Raw genomic sequence first — 22,925 nt, 5'->3', positions numbered from 1 at the left:
GAGGGACACAATATTCATATCAACTGCCACTTATAATTTAATTCTTCAGTTGTATTTTTGTTGTTGTTGTTGTTGTTTTATTTGGTCATGTTTATATGTTGTTATTGTCAGGAGATCTTACTTCCATGACTGACTACAGTGATTGGAGAGAGTCTTCTGATAGAAAATGAATGCAAAATGGACTGGTCTATCATGATCATTTTGTTCCTCTCTTAAGTGGCTGCAACCCTTGTTAATAAGCATCAAATGACATGTTATTAACAAAGATGCATCATTTCCAGTCTTTGAGTTGGCAGAACACAATTGTATTTACAACCTGATCATTTCTGTTTTGAGATACAATTTAGACTTTTTTTTTTGGAGCTCATTGCAACAAATGTCACGACATGATACTAAAGCTGAAGAGACAACATTGATAAAAACCAAAAAGTAGCAAAATGTTAAAGGCACTTGAACAAAAACGACAACAAAAAAGCAAACCAGAATATACTGCCAAGACCTTTACAGTCAATGCTAAAGTCAGCCCCATATGGTACTCGACTGAAAATAATCAGCTGATGCGTACGCAAATTTGCCCTTCTAGTCCCTCTGATGTGACTCACACACAGATCTCTTGACTAAGCAGAAATGATTTTGGACAAACCTGGTATAGCAAGTAACAACAAATGTTAATGAGAACATAACAATAATTATACAATTTTCCAGTAGCTGGCTGAACTGCAAAATGAAAAGTTACAATGCAGAGCAAACTGAACTGTGGCAATAACCAAAAAGGTTTCACAAATAAATCTGTGTAAATTTTTCCAAACATGCAACATATACAACAACACACACCGAGTAAATGCAGTCACTAAGACCGCCCCCCTCCCACCATTCAAAAAAAAGTAATGTCTTTTTCTTCAATCTTTTTTCTTTCTTTGTTCTTTTTTTTTTACCAGCAGATGGAACTTAACAAGGTGGACAGAAAAGAGAATGGCAAAAGTTAAAAAAAAAAAAATCAAACAAGTGATTTCATGCTACTTGGATCTGCCTGCTCTTCACCTAAGGATGACCAAAAGCCATGTTGGACTCCTCTGGTCTTACAGAAGCCACAAATATGTGGCTGAACAAAGAAAGAGCCAAAATTTATCTGCTATAATGGAGGAAGGGGCAGCTGTAACAAGAACATGAGTTTTTCTTTTACAGTTCTGGGACAGCACAAAATTTACTAACAAGACCATCCATATTGCTAGGCGGTCCCTTCTAAACTAAACATCTGTAATCTTTTTTGCTGCTAGAATATTAATTCTATGCACTACAAATAAACATGGGCAAGTTCACATATTTTCTGGTCAAGGCAATTATAATGAGTTGCGCTTCAAGGCGGTTTCATCAATCCCACGCAACTGTGTCACACCTAGTGGTTGGTGTACTCCAATTTACTGAAAATATGAAGATGTGGTTGCAATGTAGTTCTATAGACCATGAAAAAAATAAAATGATAACTTGCAACTCCTTGCAGACATGATTGCATACAGAAGTCCGCCTGTGGAATATTGAAATTGTGAAATGACATGATTCAAAAAATTCACAAACCTTTCTGTATACTCCAGACACTGGTACTTCTCAATGAAATACTGTGTCAAACACCCTTATTGAGAAGTGGGCAGACACAAACCCACACACCCACACACACACACACACACATTCACACACACAAATCAAAAGAATGGTAACAAGTGTAAGGAATTGCAACAATCTACAAAACTGATTACAGGCACAGATGAGCATAATCAGTTTTCATTATGTTTCCTTTCCTGTGAAAAATCCTAGCCACATGGATACTCTGTGTAACACTGAAACAATAAGTGTTAAAAAAAGGAGTTTTAAAAATTCAGGGTGCACACCTACAGTCACCAAAAACAAACATACCAACAACAAGACAAGAATTGAGACCTAGGATGCTTTTTCTGACGAAGTTGGCTCCGATTCTATCTTCCGTTTCCTGACAGTCCCATCTCCCCTCCCTTCAGCTTGTCCTGCATCTATCTCATCGTTCTCCCCTGCAATCTCCTCCTCTGCCTCCTCTTCCTCATCTTTCTTCCCTCCATCAACTGGGACAGGTGGTGGCCTTTGGTACTTCTCTCTGGGCTTGACGGGCCAGAAACAATCAGCGATGAAAACCAGGATCTGCGTGAAAAATGAGCAATAGCAGCGATATTGACATTGATAATTATGCTAATTACTGTTACTATGACAGACAAAGGAACTCTTAATCATCTACCCCCTTTTTTTAGTCAAGTATCATTTGACATCTGCAGAGACTCCAACTCTCCCGTTTTCGATGGGAGATCTCCCGCCGAAAGCCCATTTTTGCACAATCTCCCGTTCTCCCGTTTGAGATTTGATTTCTCCCACCCTGGCTCTGTGTCTCCCGGTGGAAAGGATTTCTTACTTATTTCTATCGTATGTTGAAAAACTAAGCCTTAGATAGCACCAGAGAACATCTGGAATCCTAGGAACTTCGCGCTTCGCACACATCAACTTGGAGTCTCCCGTTTGCTAGGGGTTTCGGGCGGGAGAATCTCCAGATCAGAAGGTGCTTGGGGTTGGAGTCTCTGCATCTGTTAGTGTCTCATCTAAACAAGCCTTTGCTTATTTTCTAAATCCTGCTGCACAAAACAGATATGGTTACTGTACATGTATATGCGGTTATTTTCACGTACAGATATTTTTGCAAATGACAAGATCATTGAAATTTTCGTGTGGTGTTATTTTTGCGAATTGACGCCAACACTAACATCAATGCACTATCATCTAAGTGCATTGAGACATTTTTGCATGTGGATAAATTTTGTGATCCAACTGTGATTCCTGAAATTCACAAAAATAGCAGCTTATACAGTACCATATAGTGTAAATGCGACAATTACAAGGTATGCCAAAGTCAAAAGTAAGGATTCTTGATAAATTGTGGATTCTCATTCCTTGAAAGTTTGGTTGTATTTTCTCATATACATATTCCCTCAAGCAACAGGATACAGACTACAATTCTGTCCACAGAGTTGCCTCGTGTGAAGGATTTGAAGGGTTATATCATAGGCACAATGGTATGCGATTACAACCCCTTTTGTGTACAATACAATGTACATAAATTAATTGTCTGAGCATCACAGACACATGTATGGAAACAGAAAAGTGCAAGGAGAGAGAACAGGTGGTTCTATGGCAAGTGCCTGCTTTCATTCTTTGCTGGTTATTTCCTCCTTCTCATTGATAAATTTCAACCTTCTATAATCTACAAAATACAATTTCCATTTTTCTTTTAAATAAATACATAAACAAATAGAGCACCTATAAATGAATTCACAACGTATATCATGCTTACAAATACATTTGAAACATCCACAGCAAAATTCATACTGAGCATCCAGTAGTTTACTTACCATGCCTAGAAAAAGTCCCAACATGATGGTGACAACAGCAAAGAATCCATACGAACTCCAGGCTGGGAACCCATAGTCTTCCGTTAGAATTGAGTGAGTAACCTAGGATTTTACCAAATACAATAGTCACTATAAACATGACAAATGAAACAATGTAGTTCATGTACAAAGCAACATAATCACAGCACCTGCTTGTGCATTCCTATTTGAGAGGCACATTACAGGCAACTGTATCTGGGGGGTGTTTCACAACGCTGTTCTTAAAGTTAAGAAGGACTTAAGTGCAACTGGTGATCAATTCTTGTGTGCTATACTTATCAGAATTTTGATAATTCACTCAGCACAAGAATTGATCACCAGTCGCACTTAAGTCCTTCTTAACTTTAAGAACAGCTTTGTGAAACACCCCCCTACCTGGTAGACTACTCCAGTACAACTTTAGTGCCTGCTTCAATGGCATCTAGCATGCATCACTATCTAAGTATTTGCAACACAATGTGTCACTAATCACAGTAAAACAGGCATTATCGCAACTTCATTCCAACCTGGCAAAGGGGACAAGCGAAGTGCTGGATTAAAAGCAATAAAACCACACAGGCTATCAGAAATATCAGATGAAATAAATGAAGCATGTGAGATGCAACCCAGTAGGCATGTAAACAAAATTGTACACGTATCCACCATGAATTTGCTGCTACGTCATTTAATAAGCAAAAACTGTTCTTTCAATTTCAGGAGATTATGGAACAACCATGCATTAATACAGCTCCATAATCAAATCTAACATAATCCAATTAACGGGCACATTGTTATTTCCACTACGTGTAAGACAGGAATATTGACATTACCGATTTGAGTTTGCTTTCTATGTGTTCGCTAAGAAAGCACTTAAATTCTCATGAGCAAGCTACAGTGGGACTGCTTTAAAGGTCCCCTCCAAAGGTTTAAACGATGAGGATAGAATGCCTCATTTACAGGCACAACTGTTGCTGCCATTGGTTGTTTGTTTGTTTTTTTCATTATATCGAAATTTCGTTATGTCTGAACCAAAAAAGTGCATAAAGATAAACTACAGTAACTGATAATGTTTGGCCCTGAATTGTACTTTAACCAACATTTTGTTGTAACCGTGTTTGCTACAACGGGAGTGCGCTGTAAATGCAGGAAGACAACATTTTCTGCTTAATTTGTAAACTCACTCTGACAAGCATTGACATCTTAAAAACCCAAGACAGGATGGTCATTCTGCATAAGATGAGAAAGATAAATTGCAGGAAGAGAGTGAAAACAGATGAAATAAAGTGCAATAATACAGGCATTTTTGCTCAGCTGCATGTATGATGACACATGACCTATATGTTGTCATGCAGAATAAGAAAAAAAGAGTAGACCCTGATGTACATGTGCAAGATCCAAAAACTGTGGTGATAATGCAACATAATGTCAGCAAACACTGACAAACAAAGCTCCACTGTTGCTAAACAACAACAAGTACACATATTCCCGAAATCAAAGCCGCAGTCATTCAAGACCGGTAGCATAATCTCACATAACATACATGAACAAATGTGATAGGCTTGAACACTGAAATACATGATTCTGCAATCATCAGTCAGAGTCAGTTGAAGGACAAGTACCTAGATGGGGTAAATGTTATGACATGTCAAAGTCTACATCTCACTTCTTGCACATAACAGGAAGACAACCCCATGAAAAGGTAAACAGACTGCTCATACAGCAATGGGAAGAAGATACCAACCGCTCATGGTTCATCCCAGGTAGCAGCTATACAGTAAAGTCAAATGCTTCAAATACAGCACACTATGTGCTGCATTGAAAGCATGGCGTGAAAGAAGAAGATAATAAAAAAAGAAAGAAAAAAAAAAGAGCCATCAAGGGGCTGCAAAGTTTGTTATACCAAAAGAATTGCCTGAAGTATGAAAACTTACGATATTGAGTTAGGCGATTGCCAGCCTGCTACTGGCTCAATCTCAGCATACTTCTTGTCTTCTACCAGAGTGATGAGCTCATCCTTGGTTCTCGGTCCTAGGTACCTTCTGAAGACACCATCCTTAGCACTGCACAGAAGGAGACAGGGTAAAAATATTAACAAAAACAAAAAGTATACATATCAATGAGGAAAGTAAATCATGAACCGCTGAAAGATAAGTGAGCAGCTAAATAGATAGAGAGAGAGAAAAAAACCCCATCTAACTTCATGATTGCAGCTCCAGATTAACAGCCAACAACTGCAAGTTTTGATGCAAGATATACTTTTACACAAGCAGTAGAGAAGCTATGTGATAAATGTATGAGCCACAAATATATGCATCATCTTCCTAACATGTCTTTGTTTTTTTAATATTCAACTTAGTTTTTCTAAACAAATACAGAGTAATTAAGAAAAAAAAACAAACAAACAGGTGAAAACAGCCACTTTACCTGTGAGAATATCAAAGGAGCTTAAATATAATTCATATCAGTGAATTAAAAGTACAAAGGTCAAATCGATTGAAGAAAAAGGCATATTTCCTGATGCAAACTATGATAAAGATGTACTCGTAACAATTCCACAAAAATTCACTCATTCGTCTATATACCATTGACATTATGGGATAGTTTGCTTTGAAGCAGCTTGCCTTTAATTTTGGACAAGAATCTCTCATTGCCACAGGTGTAACTGGCAGAATGTGGGAAGCATTTATTTCACAGTAGGCGTTTTTACATCAGCCCGATGTTTCGAAATAGCGCGCTATTTTCTGACTTGAGAAATTATTCCGATAGCGAAATAGCGCGCTATTTGACAATGTGAACACAAATTAGCGTACTAATTGTATCGCTCTGATCGAGAAAATATCTCGAGTCCAACTCGGGAAATTACTGAAATAGCGGGATAGTAGCGCTCTATTTGATAATGTGAAAAAGACTCGAGAAATTAGCGCAATGCATCCCATCATGCCTAGCGTGTTTGACTCGATTGATCGAGGCAAACTGCACACAAATCATGAGGAATTTTTGAGAGGGCACACACATTACTGATGCTGTTTGCACATACTCAGCTGTCGAATTAGCTCGAAAAAAATTCGGGAAAAATTCGGGCTAATTCTCTTCGGGCTGATGTGAATAAAAAATAAAATAGCGCGCTAATTCGCAATTGTGAAAAATATCTCAAGCTTTGATTTTTATCGGGCTGATGTGAAAACACCTACCAGGGTATACACTGTAGTTTCACTCGAGCAGCTAAAAATTCTCAAAATATCTTACTGATAGATGGTTGGTAAACTTGTTACAGCAAAGCGACCACTGAGTCCTGGCTCCTCGGTGACATCAACTTCAGCGATTTTGGTGTCCAGTTCTTGGCTCCATTCTGAAAGCTCTATCCACGTTGGAGCAATGGCCTTGCACGCAGGGCACCATGGTGCATAGCTGCGATGGTTTGATGGTGAGACACACAAAACTATAAGCTGTAAACATCAGTGTGCATTTAAATTCAACCATTCAGCATTTCATTTTACCCGGCATCAATATAATGGTGGTCATATCAGAGAAGTTACGCTCGGGTTTAGATTATTGTTTGTGAAGCGTTACTGGCCTACAGTAACACAGTCCACACTGAAATATACATATTGTATAGTGGAAATCTATACTGTTTATTGTCAATTTGCTTGTGAATGACAGAAATATACTATATCATATCTCAGCTGGTCACCAAGACCATTGTAGTGTATCTGACAATCTGCACAATCAAAGATTCAGATCAAATTCGGTCACAGTCACTTGGCAGTGCTTGAGAGGTACACAGTAAGGCTGCCTGTACAAGAGTGAAATTACACTTTACCATGGGAATACCAGTCTGTTGTCATTAAAATGAAGAGGCTCTACTAGAGCCTCTAGAGCACTGAGAGCTTCCAGAGTTGGAGAAGCATGGAAGTGCGCAATTTGTAAACTCAATAGTAACACACACGCAGTCTATAATTTGACCACATCACCATTACAGAAATTCACAGAAACATGCATGCTGCCTATAATCTGACCACAATGCCATCCAAAATTCAGCTGCCTATAGAAACCCATAATGCTTTTGCGCATGGTCGAACCTTGGACCAAGGTGCCAGCGTCGATATCAAAATACCCATTGGTGCGCTGTCAATTCATTTAAAATTTACCTACATGTATATCATAAATATAGCACGTTCTACATGATAACTTATGACTAGGGGCTTCTATCTAGAACTCATCTAGATTATTCATAGTAACGTTCATCATTCAGCGTTAGATGGCGCTCTCGCGCATGTACATACATCGTTTTCTACACACGCAGTGTTCAACTTCTGAGCCCATTCGCGACGATCGCTAGCTGTAGCAGTTATGACAGGGGTGCACTGATATCATTCTTTTCAAAAGTAATATGGCCATATGGCAAACAACATGTTAAATCACACACCTGAACTACTTTTGCCTTCCTGTACATGGGTTTGCATCTGCTAGCTACCGCTAGTAGCCCAAGGAGGACGATCTGTTCAACACGCTAAGTCAAAATTTCACACTTATTTGTCGTGACCTTTGGTGTATTTTGTACTTAATCCACATTGCGCAAAATATGGCAGTATCGAATTGAAATGTTTTCTGATTTTTTGAAAGGAAGATTTATCGACCGCACGTATTAAAGCGCACATGGTAAGAACAGTACACGAAATGGACCTTACATGCCTGTTTCAGTGAAATTGGCTGCCCGATCGGAGCCAGAAGAACTTCGTAGTTGCTGCCGCAGGAGTCGCTATGAGTGTTGTGTGATTTACGACTGCCCGCGGACACCGCACGCTGGCTCAGCGCTAGCGAGCTCTCTACTTATGATAATGGGCGAATCGAAGCCGCCACTACAATGGGAAAATCGTGAATGCGAAAAGTTATTAAAATGCAAGATTTTTTTCAAGAAAACGAAAAAATCTATTGATTTAAACACAGTTCATGTCTATATTACGTATCAATCTACGGATAATTGATCTCATTTCATGGCTTGCTGTACATCTGATTTTCATATGATAAACGCTATTCATAGTCAGGAACATTTCATGTACAAATTAGACTACGGACTATGGCCAGTGCATGACAGTCAGTGATTTGTGTAATTTTATTATTAAAATTAAAATGTACTGTAGGATTGTAGGTACATGTAGTTTGTAAGTTAGGTACGGTACCTAGTAAAAGTAAAACCGCACCGACGACCCCAACACGTTTGTGTTGCTCGCACTGGTCACCACAGTGCCCTGGCCTGGGGTTAGCTAGGTGCCTTTAACACTTGTTACATGTAGAGCAATGCAATGTCAATGTCAATGACAATGTAATCAATCTGCCATCACATCATCACATCACAAGATGAAGACAGGTAAATTTTACGGCATGCGGATAGCCTCTCTAGTTCTACATCTCTGTGTAGTCGCCTCCTTCTTGGCTTCACTATCTGACTTTACCTTTGTAGTAAACCACATAGTTTACTGAAGTAGCTTACATTTAGCTTCATAGCCTACATTACTTCCTGTTAAAACACAGTGCCTAGAAAAGTGGGCTAAAACGGGGCTAATGTCATTCAAATTGCCAAAATGCCAGATGATCCACTTCACAAAAAGGCGTACCATTATTCCAACTTCATATACACTCTACGGTTATCGCCTTGCAGAGGTGTCACAACACAAGTATTTGGGAATAACCCTGTCATCGGATTTAAAATGGAATACACATATTGACAACATCACCAACAAAGCAAGCAGTATGCTCGGATTTCTACGGCGTAACCTCCATAGAGCCCCTCTTAATGTCAAAGTGCAGGCATATAAGAGTTTAGTCCGCCCTCACCTGGAGTACTGTAGCCCTGTTTGGGACCCGCACACTTTGAGGCTTATCCAAAAAGTAGAGGCTATACAAAGGAAAGCTGCCCGTTTCATAACCAACGATTACAATTATGGAAGCTCTGTAACAACCATGCTCCAGAATATCAAACTACCCACCCTGGAACATAGGCGTCACATGAACAATATCATATCCATGCATAACTGCGACAGCCGCCACACGCAGTGTGGCGGCTGCGCCGTGCTCCCATAAAAGATCTTCATGTTGAACAAACGGGTGCCTTTGCGGCGCTATATTTCCTTAATTTTTCAACAGAAACTACTAGGAATACTTACATGGGTCGATGAAACCTAAATGACTATCATCGGCGACTGTTTGATGCATTTCATTGCTTGTGATGCACAAAATGATGTCTTATAAGCAGCTCACCGATGTTCACAGAATTCACAATCACTTGCACAAGCGCACAGAATACTTGAACTATAACATAAGCGAAACTGCGGGGAAGCCGCCAGGACCGCGCCTGGCGGCGCGGTCTCCGGGGCTAATCCATGCATAAAATAATCTATGGCCTGGTTGATTTGCCCTTCGAAAGACATGGTGAATTCAACCCTGAACCACTTAGAAGGACCAGGAGTTGGAAGCCTCTTCAAATCAAGCTCCCTACTTCCAGAACTGATCTCCATCTAGGGCCTACACTCATTCTTCCCAAGAACCACCAGATACCGGTACTGGAATTCCTTACCACAAGCAATGTGATCCACGTTCATTTAAAGATACATTATCCAAACATTTTGAGTAATGTCCCTCCTACCATGACCTACGAACCAAAGTTGAGTGTTGCTCTACCAGGGCTGATCAACGTACACCATCAAGATCAAGATCAAGATCACATTGCCATTATTGCTTGCACGGCTAATCACACGATTCATTTGCACGGCCTCCGCCCTGCCTCATTCTTCAATATGTGGGACTGATGACTCTTCCCTACGAGTACGAACCATACGTACAATTTTATGAGCCATTCTCCATCCAGAGTCTGCCTCCAGTTGCCGTCTGTAATCTTCACAACATCTGCTTTTCCCGTTTCTCCACGACAGCAAATACTGAAAAACAGCAATAGGCCCAGAACTACAGTTTTCAGCTCCATAATTCACCGCCTAGTTCGAGTTCTACAACAGAATTAGCACAGAACATTAGTCTTGTGCTATGGCTGTGAATTCAATTCGTTGCAAGTCACTGGTAGGGTCCTTGGCGCTTGGAGAGCCGAGGGCTTCTACGATTTATTCAAAACGAATTGAGCACACGTCTAACACGCAGGTTTGGGGTTTACTTCCGCAAGTAACAACACGTGTACATGTTTAATCTTGGTCAAACATGATCAGAGTTCGGTGTAGGAAATTGAAACATCCGTTGAACATTACCTTTTACTAGTACAAGATGTAGGCCTACTGAGTAGCATGCACATTCTGATTGTCTGTTAAGACTTTTGCCATCTCACTCAGCCCCCCCCCCCCATTTCACATGCACTCTTTCGAAAATACCCGAACGCGATTCACTAGTTTGTTCTTTTACTCTCTTCTGTTTAATTGCTTTGATATTTAGTTCAAATTTTTTCTTCAGTCTCTTATTATTACGCGAGTAGGCTTTGTCGTTTCATTCGGGTAACATCGTAGATAACACTTATTTTGTCGAAACATTAAGCTCTCGCCGGAAGGCCCTCGAGTTCCGACCAGTCATGTAACAATGATAATGATAATGGTGAGGCCCTGTATAGGTTTCCCGGTTAATATCATACCCGGGCCCTGTTTCATAAAGCTGTTCGTAAAGTTACGAACAACTTACGAGCGACTGGTGATCAGTTCTGATGTTGCTATACTTAATCAGAATTTCCATAATTCAGCACAAGAACTGATCACCAGTCGCTTGTAAGTTGTTCGTAACTTTACGAACAGCTTTATGAAACACCCCCCCCCCCCCCCCCGGTATTTTTTTTCCTTCAAGTTCTTATTCCGGCATTCAATTTCAAGCTTTCCTCTGGGTAATCACAGCACCGAATCAGTAATCAGATTCAAAATACGGTCTTTCATATTCACTATCGGAGCACTCAATGTTTAGATAGGAGCACGCGCATTTCAGCAATGAACATTCAAATTCATTTCAAGCTTGGGAGACGGAATCTCGTCGGTTAGGTCACTCATATTCGTGAAAAGGCAACCATGTTCCAAATAAGTGCGTTAATTTTAGTGAAAGAAGTCTTGAATTTAGTTAGCTTGTAGCCGTGTGTGTGTGTCTTTTTCACTTAGCTTTATAGATTGGGCTTTCGCCTTTATGATGAAGATTTTATTTTGCCGTATGATAGGTCCACCTGTTTATCTTACGGTACTTCATATTTGAATTCATTAGGAGCACTGAAGGAAAAATGGCAGACATACACAGGCACATTAGCCACCCGTGTACAAACGAGCACTAAGGAAAGGTTGATTGACACCTTCGAGAAAAACAATTTCGACTACATTGAAGCAGAAAATATAAACATTGTATCTCTCTCTCTCTCTCTCTCTCTATATATATATATATATATATATATATGTATATATATATGTGTGTGTGTGTGTGTGTGTGTGTGTATGTATGTATATATATATAAATATATATATATATATATATATATATATATATATATATATATATATATATATATATATAGTTGAGACAATGTAGATAACAGAAGATGTCGCATGAAACCGGCAGAGTTGTGAAGCTTTCGACCGTGGTCTTCCTCAGCTTTAATGTCTGTTTGTGAAACGAAATATATATTTTTGAGCATAACAAATCTGAAGTCATTAACACAATATATTAAATATAAATTGAGCATGGGTTAATAGTTACATGACATACTTGGCAATATTTTTTGGCACTTTGCAACACATTCAACAATGTATAACTGTAAATGAGTGTATAGTGAGTAGATATAGCATACAAACATATCATACAATAAAAATTATCAAACATATATCATAAATAAACTAAATAATGTAATTACCTGCTAAGCAGACGTTTGCGTTGCCTGGATGTCTTGTGGCTGTCTTGTGGCGGGATGTGAGTGATCATGTGATATTGGGGGAAGGTTTGTGTGCGGTGGTGCATGTCAGGCAGGAGTGGGGTAGTATAAAGAATTAGGTTCAGTGTTACAAGTGTGTCAGTCGTGTCAGTGCAGATAAAGAATTGTTAACAATTACGATACAATGAACATTCTCGTGGTCATTAGCCCCTAAAGCTGATTTACCAACAATCAAAATAGCAGGCATGGAACCCGGGTACAGATAGAGTGTGGATAGAGAGTGGATAGTGTGTTGATACTTGTCCCTAGGTACATAACATCGAAATATACAATATACACATTATTTTATGAACCAAAATTATCGCTAAAACAATCATCATACTCTTGCCACATAATATAACAAAATTGTGTCGCACAGTATAATTTTTCTGTGTACACCTCTATCAATCTATCTATTAATCTATTCATAATTCATATTTATTTATATATATTCATATTAAGATCATATATATACATATATATATACACACATATATATCCATATACATATGCATGCATACATACACATAAATATCATATACACACATACATACATATATAATTATATAATTCCTTCTCTCCACATTATATAATAACTGAATATATAACAATAAATATCAGTTAACCAATACAACATTAAACAACACAACACAACACAACAATATTGTGTTAATGACTTCAGATTTGTTATGCTCAAAAATATATATTTCGTTTCACAAACAGACATTAAAGCTGAGAAAGACCACGGTCGAAAGCTTCACAACTCTGCCGGTTTCATGCGACATCTTCTGTTATCTACATTGTCTCAACTATAATTTCACTTAAGATGACAGAGGCGTGCGGTAGGAATATCAGCATCATCACACTATATATGTATATATATATATATATATATATATATATACATACATACATATATACATACATCTTGCGCTTTTCCAAAAAGGAGGAACAGTAAGAGGAATAATGATGTCAAAGCTACGCACCGATTTCTCCTTCCTTTCTCATATCTTACATATATATATATATATATATATATATATATATATACAGGGCTCGACACTAACTTTTATTTTTGGTGGCCCGATCGGGCCACCAAAATCATTAATTTTTATTTTTTGGTGGCCCGAAAGTAAAATCTGGTGGCCCGAAAAAAAATCAAGAAAAACATAAGAAATACTAAATCGGTCCTATATGAACCCAGAAAATGAAATATTAAGTATTACTGAAGTGATACATGTACCCATGTCTAAAACAAATGAAGAGAAAATTCAATCATCTTACCGTTATTCTGAGTTCTAAGATTTATGCAAATAGGCTTATAGATTATAAAGTTGATGCCTATTTAGGTGGTCAAAACTTACGTTTGAAACGATAGAGTGGGAGCATTTGCAGACATTATTTTGTGAACATCCGACATCTGTTTTGGCATTATAAAGAGCTGGAAGTTACCGTTATTCATTTCTGATTGTAAAAGCAAATATCCAACATTTACTAGTATTTTAACACCGTACGGAGCCGAATGTTACTATTAATTTTTTTTTTTCAAATGTAAAAGCAAAGAACTGACATTCATTTTAGCATCTTACGGAGCTGAATGTTATCCTTATTCATTTCTGAACGTGAAAGCAAACATCCCCAATTTATTTTAGTATCTAACTGAGCCGATTGATACCGTTAGTCATTTCCAAATGTAAAAGCAATAATCTGTTATTCATTTTAGCATCGTACGGAGCAGAATATTACCGTTGTTCATTTAAAAATTTAAAAAGCAAACATCCAACATTTGTTTTATAATATCGTACGGAGCCGAATGTTACTGCTGTCCACTTCCGAAAGTGAAATGAATTATCTGACAATTTAGCATTGTAAGGAGCCGAATTTTACTGTTTTTCATTTTTGAACGTCAAGGCAGACATCAGACATTGAATATTTTACCATCAAACGCAGCTGAAAGTTACTGTTATTCATTTCGAAATGTAATAGCAAATATCCGACATCAAGACTGTCCGACATTCATTTTAGCATCGTATGGAGCAGAATATTACTGCTATTCACTTCCGAACGTAAAAGCAATCATCTGACATTTATTTTAGCATCTTCCTTAGCCGAATGTTATTGCTATTTACTTTCGAAAGTAAAAGCAAACATCCGACATTTATTTAATCATCATTCGGGGTTGAATATCATTGTTATTCATTTCCGAACGTCAAAGGGCAAGGGATCATTCGACATTTATTTTAGCATCTTCCGCACCTGATCTGTTATTGCTATTTACTTCAAACTGAACGTGAACATCCGGTATTTATTTTACAATCTATATGGAGTTGAATATTATTGTTGTTCATTTCCGAACGTCAGAGCAAAATTAATATCCGACATCTATTTTAGCATCTTCCGGAGCTGAATGTTGTTGCTATATACATTCGAACATAAAAGCAAACATGAGACATTATTCTTATCATTCACCTGACCGTGAACATCCGGCATTTATTTTACTATCTATATGGAGTTGAATATCATGTTTATTCATTTCCGAACATCAAAGGGATCATTCGACACTTACTTTAGCATCTTCTGGAGCTGAATGTTGTTGTTATTTACTTTCCAACGTAAAAGCAAACATCCGGCATATTTTTCTTATCGTACGGAGTTGAATATTATTAGTATTCATTTCCGAACGTTAAAGCTAACATTCCACATTCATTTCAGCATCTTCTGGAGCCGAATGTTATCCTTATTCATTTCCGAACGCAAAACCAAACATCCGACACTTCTTTTAGTATCATACGGAGCCGAATATTACCGTTATTCATTTCCAAAATAAAAAGCAAACATCCGGCATCTATTTTCTCATCGTACGGAGTTGAATGTTATTAGTATTCATTTCCGAACGTCAAAGCTAACATTCCACACTTATTTCATCATCTTCTGGAGCCGAATGTTATCCTTATTCATTTCCGAACGCAAAATCAAACATCCGACACTTATTTTAGTGTCATATACGGAGTCGAATATTACCGTTATTCATTTCCAAAATAAAAAGCAAACATCTGACATTCATTTTAGCATCTTACGGAGCCGATTGTTACCGCTGTCCACCTACACATCCGACTTTTTGGTGGCCCAATCGGGCCACCAAAATCTTCATTTCTGAAATTTTGGTGGCCCGACGCGCGTTTTTGGTGGCCCCGGGCCACCGTTAGTGTCGAGCCCTGATATATATATGTATATATATATATATATATATATATATATATATACATATATATATATATATATATATATATATACATTATATGTATATGATTATACGTCTTTACAGATAGATAGATAGATAGATAGATAGATAGATAGATAGATATACGTCTTGTTTGTCATGTATTGCTATCTTATTGGTTTACTTTTGCGGGACTATTTGAGATCACTACAGGGGCGGGTCCGAAAAGGGGGGGGGGCGCCAAAATATTTCTGGTGACACTTCCGGGTTTCATCTGCTGACGCTTCAGCGCGAAATTTTTCCATTTCTCGTGCCACTATGAGTTCCTGGTTTCATCGGCTGACCTTAAGCAACAAAAGGAAAAAAAAAGTACTTCAGCGCAATTTTCTGCTCCCACTAAGATGGTATCTTCAAAAAATTAAAGAGGGGGGGGGGGGGCGCCCGCGCCCCCTTTCATTTTTTCTTTATATTTCTTTTGCTTTAACAAAAAAAAAAAAAAATAGGGGGAGGGGGGCACGCGTGTTACGGTCTTAAAGTGTAACTCGGTCTTAAAGTGTAACTCCATGCCTAGGCTTCTAAAAATATGTCTCGCGTATAGAACCTCACCTGTGGTTTTGGATACGTTTACGGGCCAGTTCTTTCAGTCGTCTGCTCACTCACCACTCACTTTTATATTTGCCTTGGTTTTAAAATAGAACGAGTAACATTCATTCTGCATGCTTATATTTCAACTTGTCACGAATGAATATCATTATTTTCTTCCCTAAACTCTTGTCATTATGTATGAAGTGTGCTTATTTTTAAGAGTCATTATAAAAAACTAGTAGCACCCGTGGAAATCCACGGGTCTGAGGGTTTTTTTTTTTTCTCATAATACGATTTTGCACATTTTTATTGAAGAAATAAAAAGAAAAGTCTTCTCATTCTTTCGTTAATTGTGCTGTCTTCTAAATGACCACCCTTCCCAGAAATTTTATAATACATTTTTGTAGTATATGCCAGGCGATCCGGTCCATTGGTAGGGATCATTCCCGCCACTACTTGCTTTTATTATAGAACTTGAGTTTCGAGGGGTTATTTGCACCCGTTGAAGTCCAACAGTTGTCTTGTTGCCCCTCACCCCTCCCCCCCCCCTCACACACACACACATTTCCACCTCCGCAGGGCAAAAAACAAAAACATTCAGGGAAAAATTACCAAAAACGCAAATGAGATTCCCCGAAAGTTCTGCCCACAGGTTGTTCCCGTTGAAACGGGAAGATATTAACTCTATGACTTTGATTACCCCCTGCTCTTGCATCCACGCGGGCACCCGCGGGAATCCACGGCTGGTCTCAAGGCCTCGGTTTGTTTTGTGTTTTTTTTTTTCATGTTTCTTTTCCCCACGTTATGAGAGAAAAATAAGATATTTTCGTCTTCATAATTTTGCTCCCTCCTTGTTGTTTTTAATCACCAAAACTTGGCTTGATATATCATATCAATATAGAACTACATCTGCTTCAGATTGTACATTATCATAATTAATATTAGGCCTACAATTATTGCTCCTATTATTGTTATTATTATATCATTATTATCATTATCCTTATCCTTATTATTATTATTATTATCATTATTATTATTATCATCATCATTGTTATTATTTGGGGAGGGGGAGATCATAGTCATCAGGTTTAATAGGCACCCGTGGGAGTAGGTTCTCACGACCTCGTATTTTTTTTCTTTAATATTTTTCCCATGTTATGGAAGAAAGAAGAATATATACATCACTGCATTCGTCTTCATTTGCTCCCTCTTTTTTTGTCACCAAAACTTGGTTTGATAGACCATAGAACCACACATTCTATTTCCACTTGCAATTTTAAAAATAGGCGGTCGGCAAAGCGAGGTTTTCCTCTACGTCCGCTCATCTTATGAATATGTATGATTACAGCAGCTCTGCAGTAAACGAATGGACACAGCTGCGCGTGTAATCTGATATGTAAGGGTACGATCGGCAAGTATATTTAGCCGCGTCCTAAACAGTCTGCGTACAATGACACCGGACTTGAGAGCAAACGGCGAGCAAACTAAATGACGTACCTGAGCTGCATATAGTATTCTGCAGTTGTGCAAAATACAATTACATAACCAACGTTCGTTGTTTTCATTTGGGGACGCCAATAATGGCGAACTGTACGTAAATGCCCTTGTAGTCCATGTCACGCACACACAGATTCGTGAAACCATCGTCAATACATTCAGTACACGTAACAGGCGGAGGCAAAGGTACATCACAGAACTATATACACACAGTGTAGAGTGTGTATAGAGTTCTGCGAGGTACATTGTGTGTGTGCGTGCGCGTACTCCGCCGGAAGATGTCAGAGATTTCGCTGCACCATCATCTTTAGTATCCCCCAGTGTCTCTGCAAGCTAAAAGATGGAAGATCGAGAAAGCAGGAGGCCAGCGCAGGTACCGTGAATATTGAAACGCTCGGCTCTTTCGTCACGCACAAAAATGCATTATGCATGTAGCTAATTAATTTTTCTTTTTCGTCCTCGACGTCGACACGGAGGCGGAGAGGGGACGAAACCCACGCCATTCGATGTAGGATACTCTCCTGCGGCCGACGGCACCGGTCGCAACTGCCCGGAGCCGACGGCTCGGGAGGAGATAGAGAAACCAGCAACGCCGAAATAAAACAGGAAATACATAAGGCCGCGACAACAACAACAACTTCGAGTATTATAGTATAGGAAGAGGTGAATGACAGATGGGGAGATGAGGGAGTAAATGGCACTGAAATGGGGATGGAATGACAGGTATATGTTTAAAACATCACAACTCCATCATACTGGAAACCTTCATTTAAGAAGTTAAAATTGTCATCTTTTCATAATTTGGTTTTGTAACTAATTATATGATACCTTGATGTATGTGAGTGTTAATGTATTGATGATGCGTGATGTGCGAGTGTCTTGTATATGACTTTAAGCAGCAATATGATACTAGTACTTGTACAAACTTCTACAATAGTTTTTGATACACCAAATTTTCCTTCTTGCAGTGAGTTGTAAAATGTTTCTACTTTTAATAGTCACAATAGGCATGATCATTTCTGCATGCAAGATATTTTATGGGGTGCATGTTTTCGAGAACAATCATGCACAATAAACCACACGTTACATGGAGTAGACATAATACCTATCACCTTCAATAATTATGCACGTCACGAACGCGAAGCTGCAGATGCTTTAAGGGTCCTATATGAGCAATTCATTTCATTTATTGCTGCTTCTGTATTAGACAATTAATCAAATCACTTTCGGAAACGTACTTATTGATTCATCAGTATTATATCATAATTATGGCTAACTTTGCACATAAAAGATAAGGAAATCATCATGAAAGAAAGCAGAGATAAATAAATGGAAAAGTGTAAGCAAGAGGAATGAAGTTTGCATTTCCTGATAAAATTGTGAAGTTCATCATACAAGCAGTTGAAACCTCATCGATCAGGGGAAAAAAATGATAAAATAAAAATCATGAAATCACTTTCCTACGTTGCATCAATGGCCACCATGTAGGATTTCAAAGTGAAAACCATAAAGGACCTTTCTCATCTTGAGATGTGAAACAACCAGGATGGTGTTATAGGCAAAAATTGTAAAAATTAAAGCCCATAAGGGAGTTATTAATTACATACACACCAGCAAAACCGTTACAGTGTTTATGTAATAATATGTTAGATGCTGAATTACTGTGGGGATGCTACCTGCCTTGTAAAGTAAAAATTTTAAAGATTTTTCAACAAGATGTTACAAAATATGAACATTACGCCTCCTCCTCTCACCCCATCCTCCCCCCCCCCCTCCTTCGGCATCCCCTCACCCACCATATCAAATAAAAAAATACATTCATATATTCACTTTCTAGGTTTAAAACTATCGCATTGCATCAACTCTGTTACTAATGCTTCTGAAGAAGATTTGCATGTATTTTGTTCAAACAGTCCCTTATTTTGAGGCCTTTGGACTTGGTGCCCCTTCAAACAAAGTGGGATTCCATTACCCAAGGGATGCTACACATTTGGTGGAAATGGACATGTTATTGTCATAGAGTCAAGAAGATGCTGAAAATGTGAAAATTCTGCCTCCACCTATATATACCAGGACACGCCTGAATACCGCCATAATCTAACGTGAAACTTTCAACTTTGTGTCTTCATATCATTGCCTATAGCTCTATTATTTGTGGTTCTATATAATGAAGGAGGTATAAAAAAATCCATAATTTCTAATTATAATGCATAATGTTTTGGAAATAGACTAATGTACACATTCATTTGTTTCTCCTTTAAATCATGTACATTGTTATATGATATTTATTCATATATTTCGCTGAAAATAATTTTGATTCATATAACATGAAAAAGTTGAAGGAAATAAATCCTACAAACAAAGTAAGAAATACAATATGAACAATCGTATTTATCTCTTTATTGCTGATTTTTCTCTTGCTCTTGATCTAGTCTTTGTATTCCGTTAAAAAAAACAAACACACACACAAATCTATAAGAGAATAAATCCCGTTAAAACGTCAGAAGGTAGGTGCATGTATACGATGCATTGTATAATACGTATGCTACTTGATTATGGAGAAAATACAAAATATAATGTGCCTTTATTTACATTGTCTTGAGCACTGGGTCTTTCTTGCAGTCGAAAAGTGTCATCTCTGATAGGCCTAAGCATAAAATGTTTGATGCAACTTAATATCATTTTACTTTATTTTGATGACACTATCACAGACGGAGAGCGTCAACGAAATTGCGAGATATTCATTTTCCCGAAGTGTCCATGACCCTACCAACGAACAAAGTGCTCTGTGTAGGGCGGTGCCAAATCATGAAAAGGAAAGGATGATCAGCTCTGAAGTTAATTGGCTTCCGGTCGTCGGAATAGCAGCTGTTAACTGCCACCATACTAGCAGTTGCAGCGGCAGCCTCACTGCCCTCTTCATTGATCTCAACGAAGGCCTTGTGGACCACATCAGAGATATACAGATCACGATTACCCGTGATGCCCTCAAAGTTGGCCTTGTTTTGGTCAAACGCATCTGTCATTCCCATGTCACTCAGGACCCTGCTGAGATGGAATTCATCTTCCACTCGGACTTTTGGCAGCCAGATATTGACCCGTCTCCTCTTGAGATTATCATTCCATCGTTTGAGCGAGTCAACGGACAGGTTGGCATCAAGGTGTGCGAGACCATCATCCTTGTTCGGCAGAGCAATCAACATGCTGAAATGATTGCCTTCGTAAGGCAACTCCAACACTAGGCAGTCCAGGGCGTTGTCCTCTGCTAGTTTAAAATCATCGGACTGGTGCATGAGTTGCACTGGTACTGTTTTCCTTTCATCCAGGACCCTGAAGACGGACTGCTTAGTTTGGTAAGATTTGAATGGCGATGCCCATGGTCCTTTGAAGTATATTGCATTCACCAGCACCATGCGTGTAAGACAATTCAGAGCTGAGGGTGAGATCAAGTTCTTCATCTTCCCTTCTGTCTGTTCAGAGACCCAGTAGTTGATGGTATGGGCTACTTCAGGTAACGTGAAGTCGGCAACCGCTTCTACGGTGGAATTATAAAATGCTGCAGCGGTGTCTATGAACTCTTTAGAGAACGGATATCCAGCCTTTCCGTACAATTTGTTTGCAGATTTGAGCTCACAACGCGCGATTGGATCGTGCATGTAGGAATGGAGTTGTTTGAATGCCTCGTGAAGTTGGTCACCGTTCACAACCCTAAATCGCAACACGTTTGACATTTGTGTCGCTGTTTTACCGCTGGCTCCAGCGTAGGTCATAGCCAAGGCAGTTGAGATGCTCAAGGGGGAAAAGAAGATGTTTTGTCCCCTCCGTGTACCTGCTATCTTTTGGTACATGTCTAGCGCGAATGTATTGTTGGCTTCGGCAAGCTGGGATATAGGTATCGTCGGGTGGGTCGATGATGCCATGGCGTACAGAAGAGGTAAAATCCTGTAGGTAGAATAAGGGCAGATAATATGTTAGAGAATTTAGTCACAGAGATATGAATTTGGCAAATTTGCATAAGGACGATTGGATGAGTAATTATTAATGAATGAATGAAAAATGAAATGAGTAGATCTTATGTTACAGTTCAAGTGCAAGTTCAATTTCAAAGTTATGTCGCTTTTCCATGATAAATACTTTATTAACGTAAAGCCTACTTTCTTCAGTGACAGAAATAATGCATTTTAAATTGTACAGAGAAAATAATCATTGAAAACTTGCAGTAACGATATACAAGTGTACAATATATAGGTGCTGTATATATAGTCGTCGCGCCCCGTGTAGTATCTTTCGTTTGTTCTGATACATGGACACGAATAATCAGTGTATTGCATATATACCGTGTAGTGATTTATGTCAACGAACTTACTTTATTTATGTTGGAAGATGTCTTTGAGCAAAGTAGCTAAAATAATTCTTTACAAAAGACAAAAAGGAAAGAAGAATACATACACAATGTATATACTAAACCTATGACAGTGGAATAGAATATACAGGGTACGTACAAAGGAATGTTCATTTCGTCGCACTTAAAAAATCATTGAGTTATACCCCATTCCACAGACTTTTTTTTTCTCTCTTCGGTCGCTCGTCGTATAGAAGAATCGTTTTGTTTTAGCTTTGTTTTTTAATTCCTTTGTTTTTTCTTTCACCCAACCACCGCAGTATATCTGATTACGGTCTGATAAATGCTACTTGCGTTAGTCAACTATCAGGTTAGGGTATAGACACGTCAAGCGTCATCCACATCGTGCGATCTTGCCCCATCGGATCGATCGCACGACATGGCTGACATTGACTGACCTGATAGTTAACTAACTATATATTATGGTGTTTGGCTGTTTCAAAACACAAATACAAAAATCATATGTAAAGTATATAAACTGAAAAAAAAAATGAATGCATCGTTCAAAACCCTTATCATTTCAGGTCGATGTCACTTTGAGCATGGATTCAAATATTATTATGCACATGACGCTGTACTTTTTCTGTTGATGTATGGATACCTCATTAAATCAGCAGTTATGTGATGAGGTTATTAAAGCATTCGTTAGTAGTCTTATGACTATTATATGAATACGATCATTTTACTTGCTGACATCATCAAAAGTTAACCTTTTTTTAGTATATCTCATACATTCCAGACTATTAGCTAGATTTCAGCATGTGGTAGCTTATTCATTTGGTATTAAAGTTAGATGTAGGCCTATAGTTTTTTTTTTCATCAATTCGATGACGTCATCACTGCAGA

The 22,925-nt window shown here is 38.4% G+C and overlaps 1 protein-coding gene and 1 pseudogene across 1 annotated transcript; both read right to left on the bottom strand.

Moving 5' to 3' along the window:
* Positions 1–12: 12 nt before the first annotated feature.
* LOC139735691 (thioredoxin-related transmembrane protein 1-like) lies at positions 13–10,471 on the bottom strand. Its single transcript, XM_071646438.1, has 6 exons — positions 10,283–10,471; positions 6,690–6,851; positions 5,375–5,503; positions 4,625–4,670; positions 3,426–3,527; positions 13–2,169 (listed from the first exon to the last, which is right to left on the bottom strand). Exons 1-6 carry the CDS (start codon positions 10,420–10,422, stop codon positions 1,936–1,938), a joined length of 813 nt encoding a protein of 270 aa, XP_071502539.1. The 5' UTR covers positions 10,423–10,471; the 3' UTR covers positions 13–1,935.
* Positions 10,472–20,418: 9,947 nt separating this feature from the next.
* LOC139735673 (leukocyte elastase inhibitor pseudogene) lies at positions 20,419–21,597 on the bottom strand (annotated as a pseudogene).
* Between the last annotated feature and the right edge of the window lie 1,328 nt (positions 21,598–22,925).

This window comes from Diadema antillarum, unplaced genomic scaffold (assembly GCF_040938485.1).
Source record: "Diadema antillarum isolate AM-2024a unplaced genomic scaffold, OU_Dant_1.0 seq00000590_RagTag, whole genome shotgun sequence".
Taxonomy (NCBI): domain Eukaryota; kingdom Metazoa; phylum Echinodermata; class Echinoidea; order Diadematoida; family Diadematidae; genus Diadema; species Diadema antillarum.
This window is presented reverse-complemented; position numbering and strand designations above follow the sequence as displayed.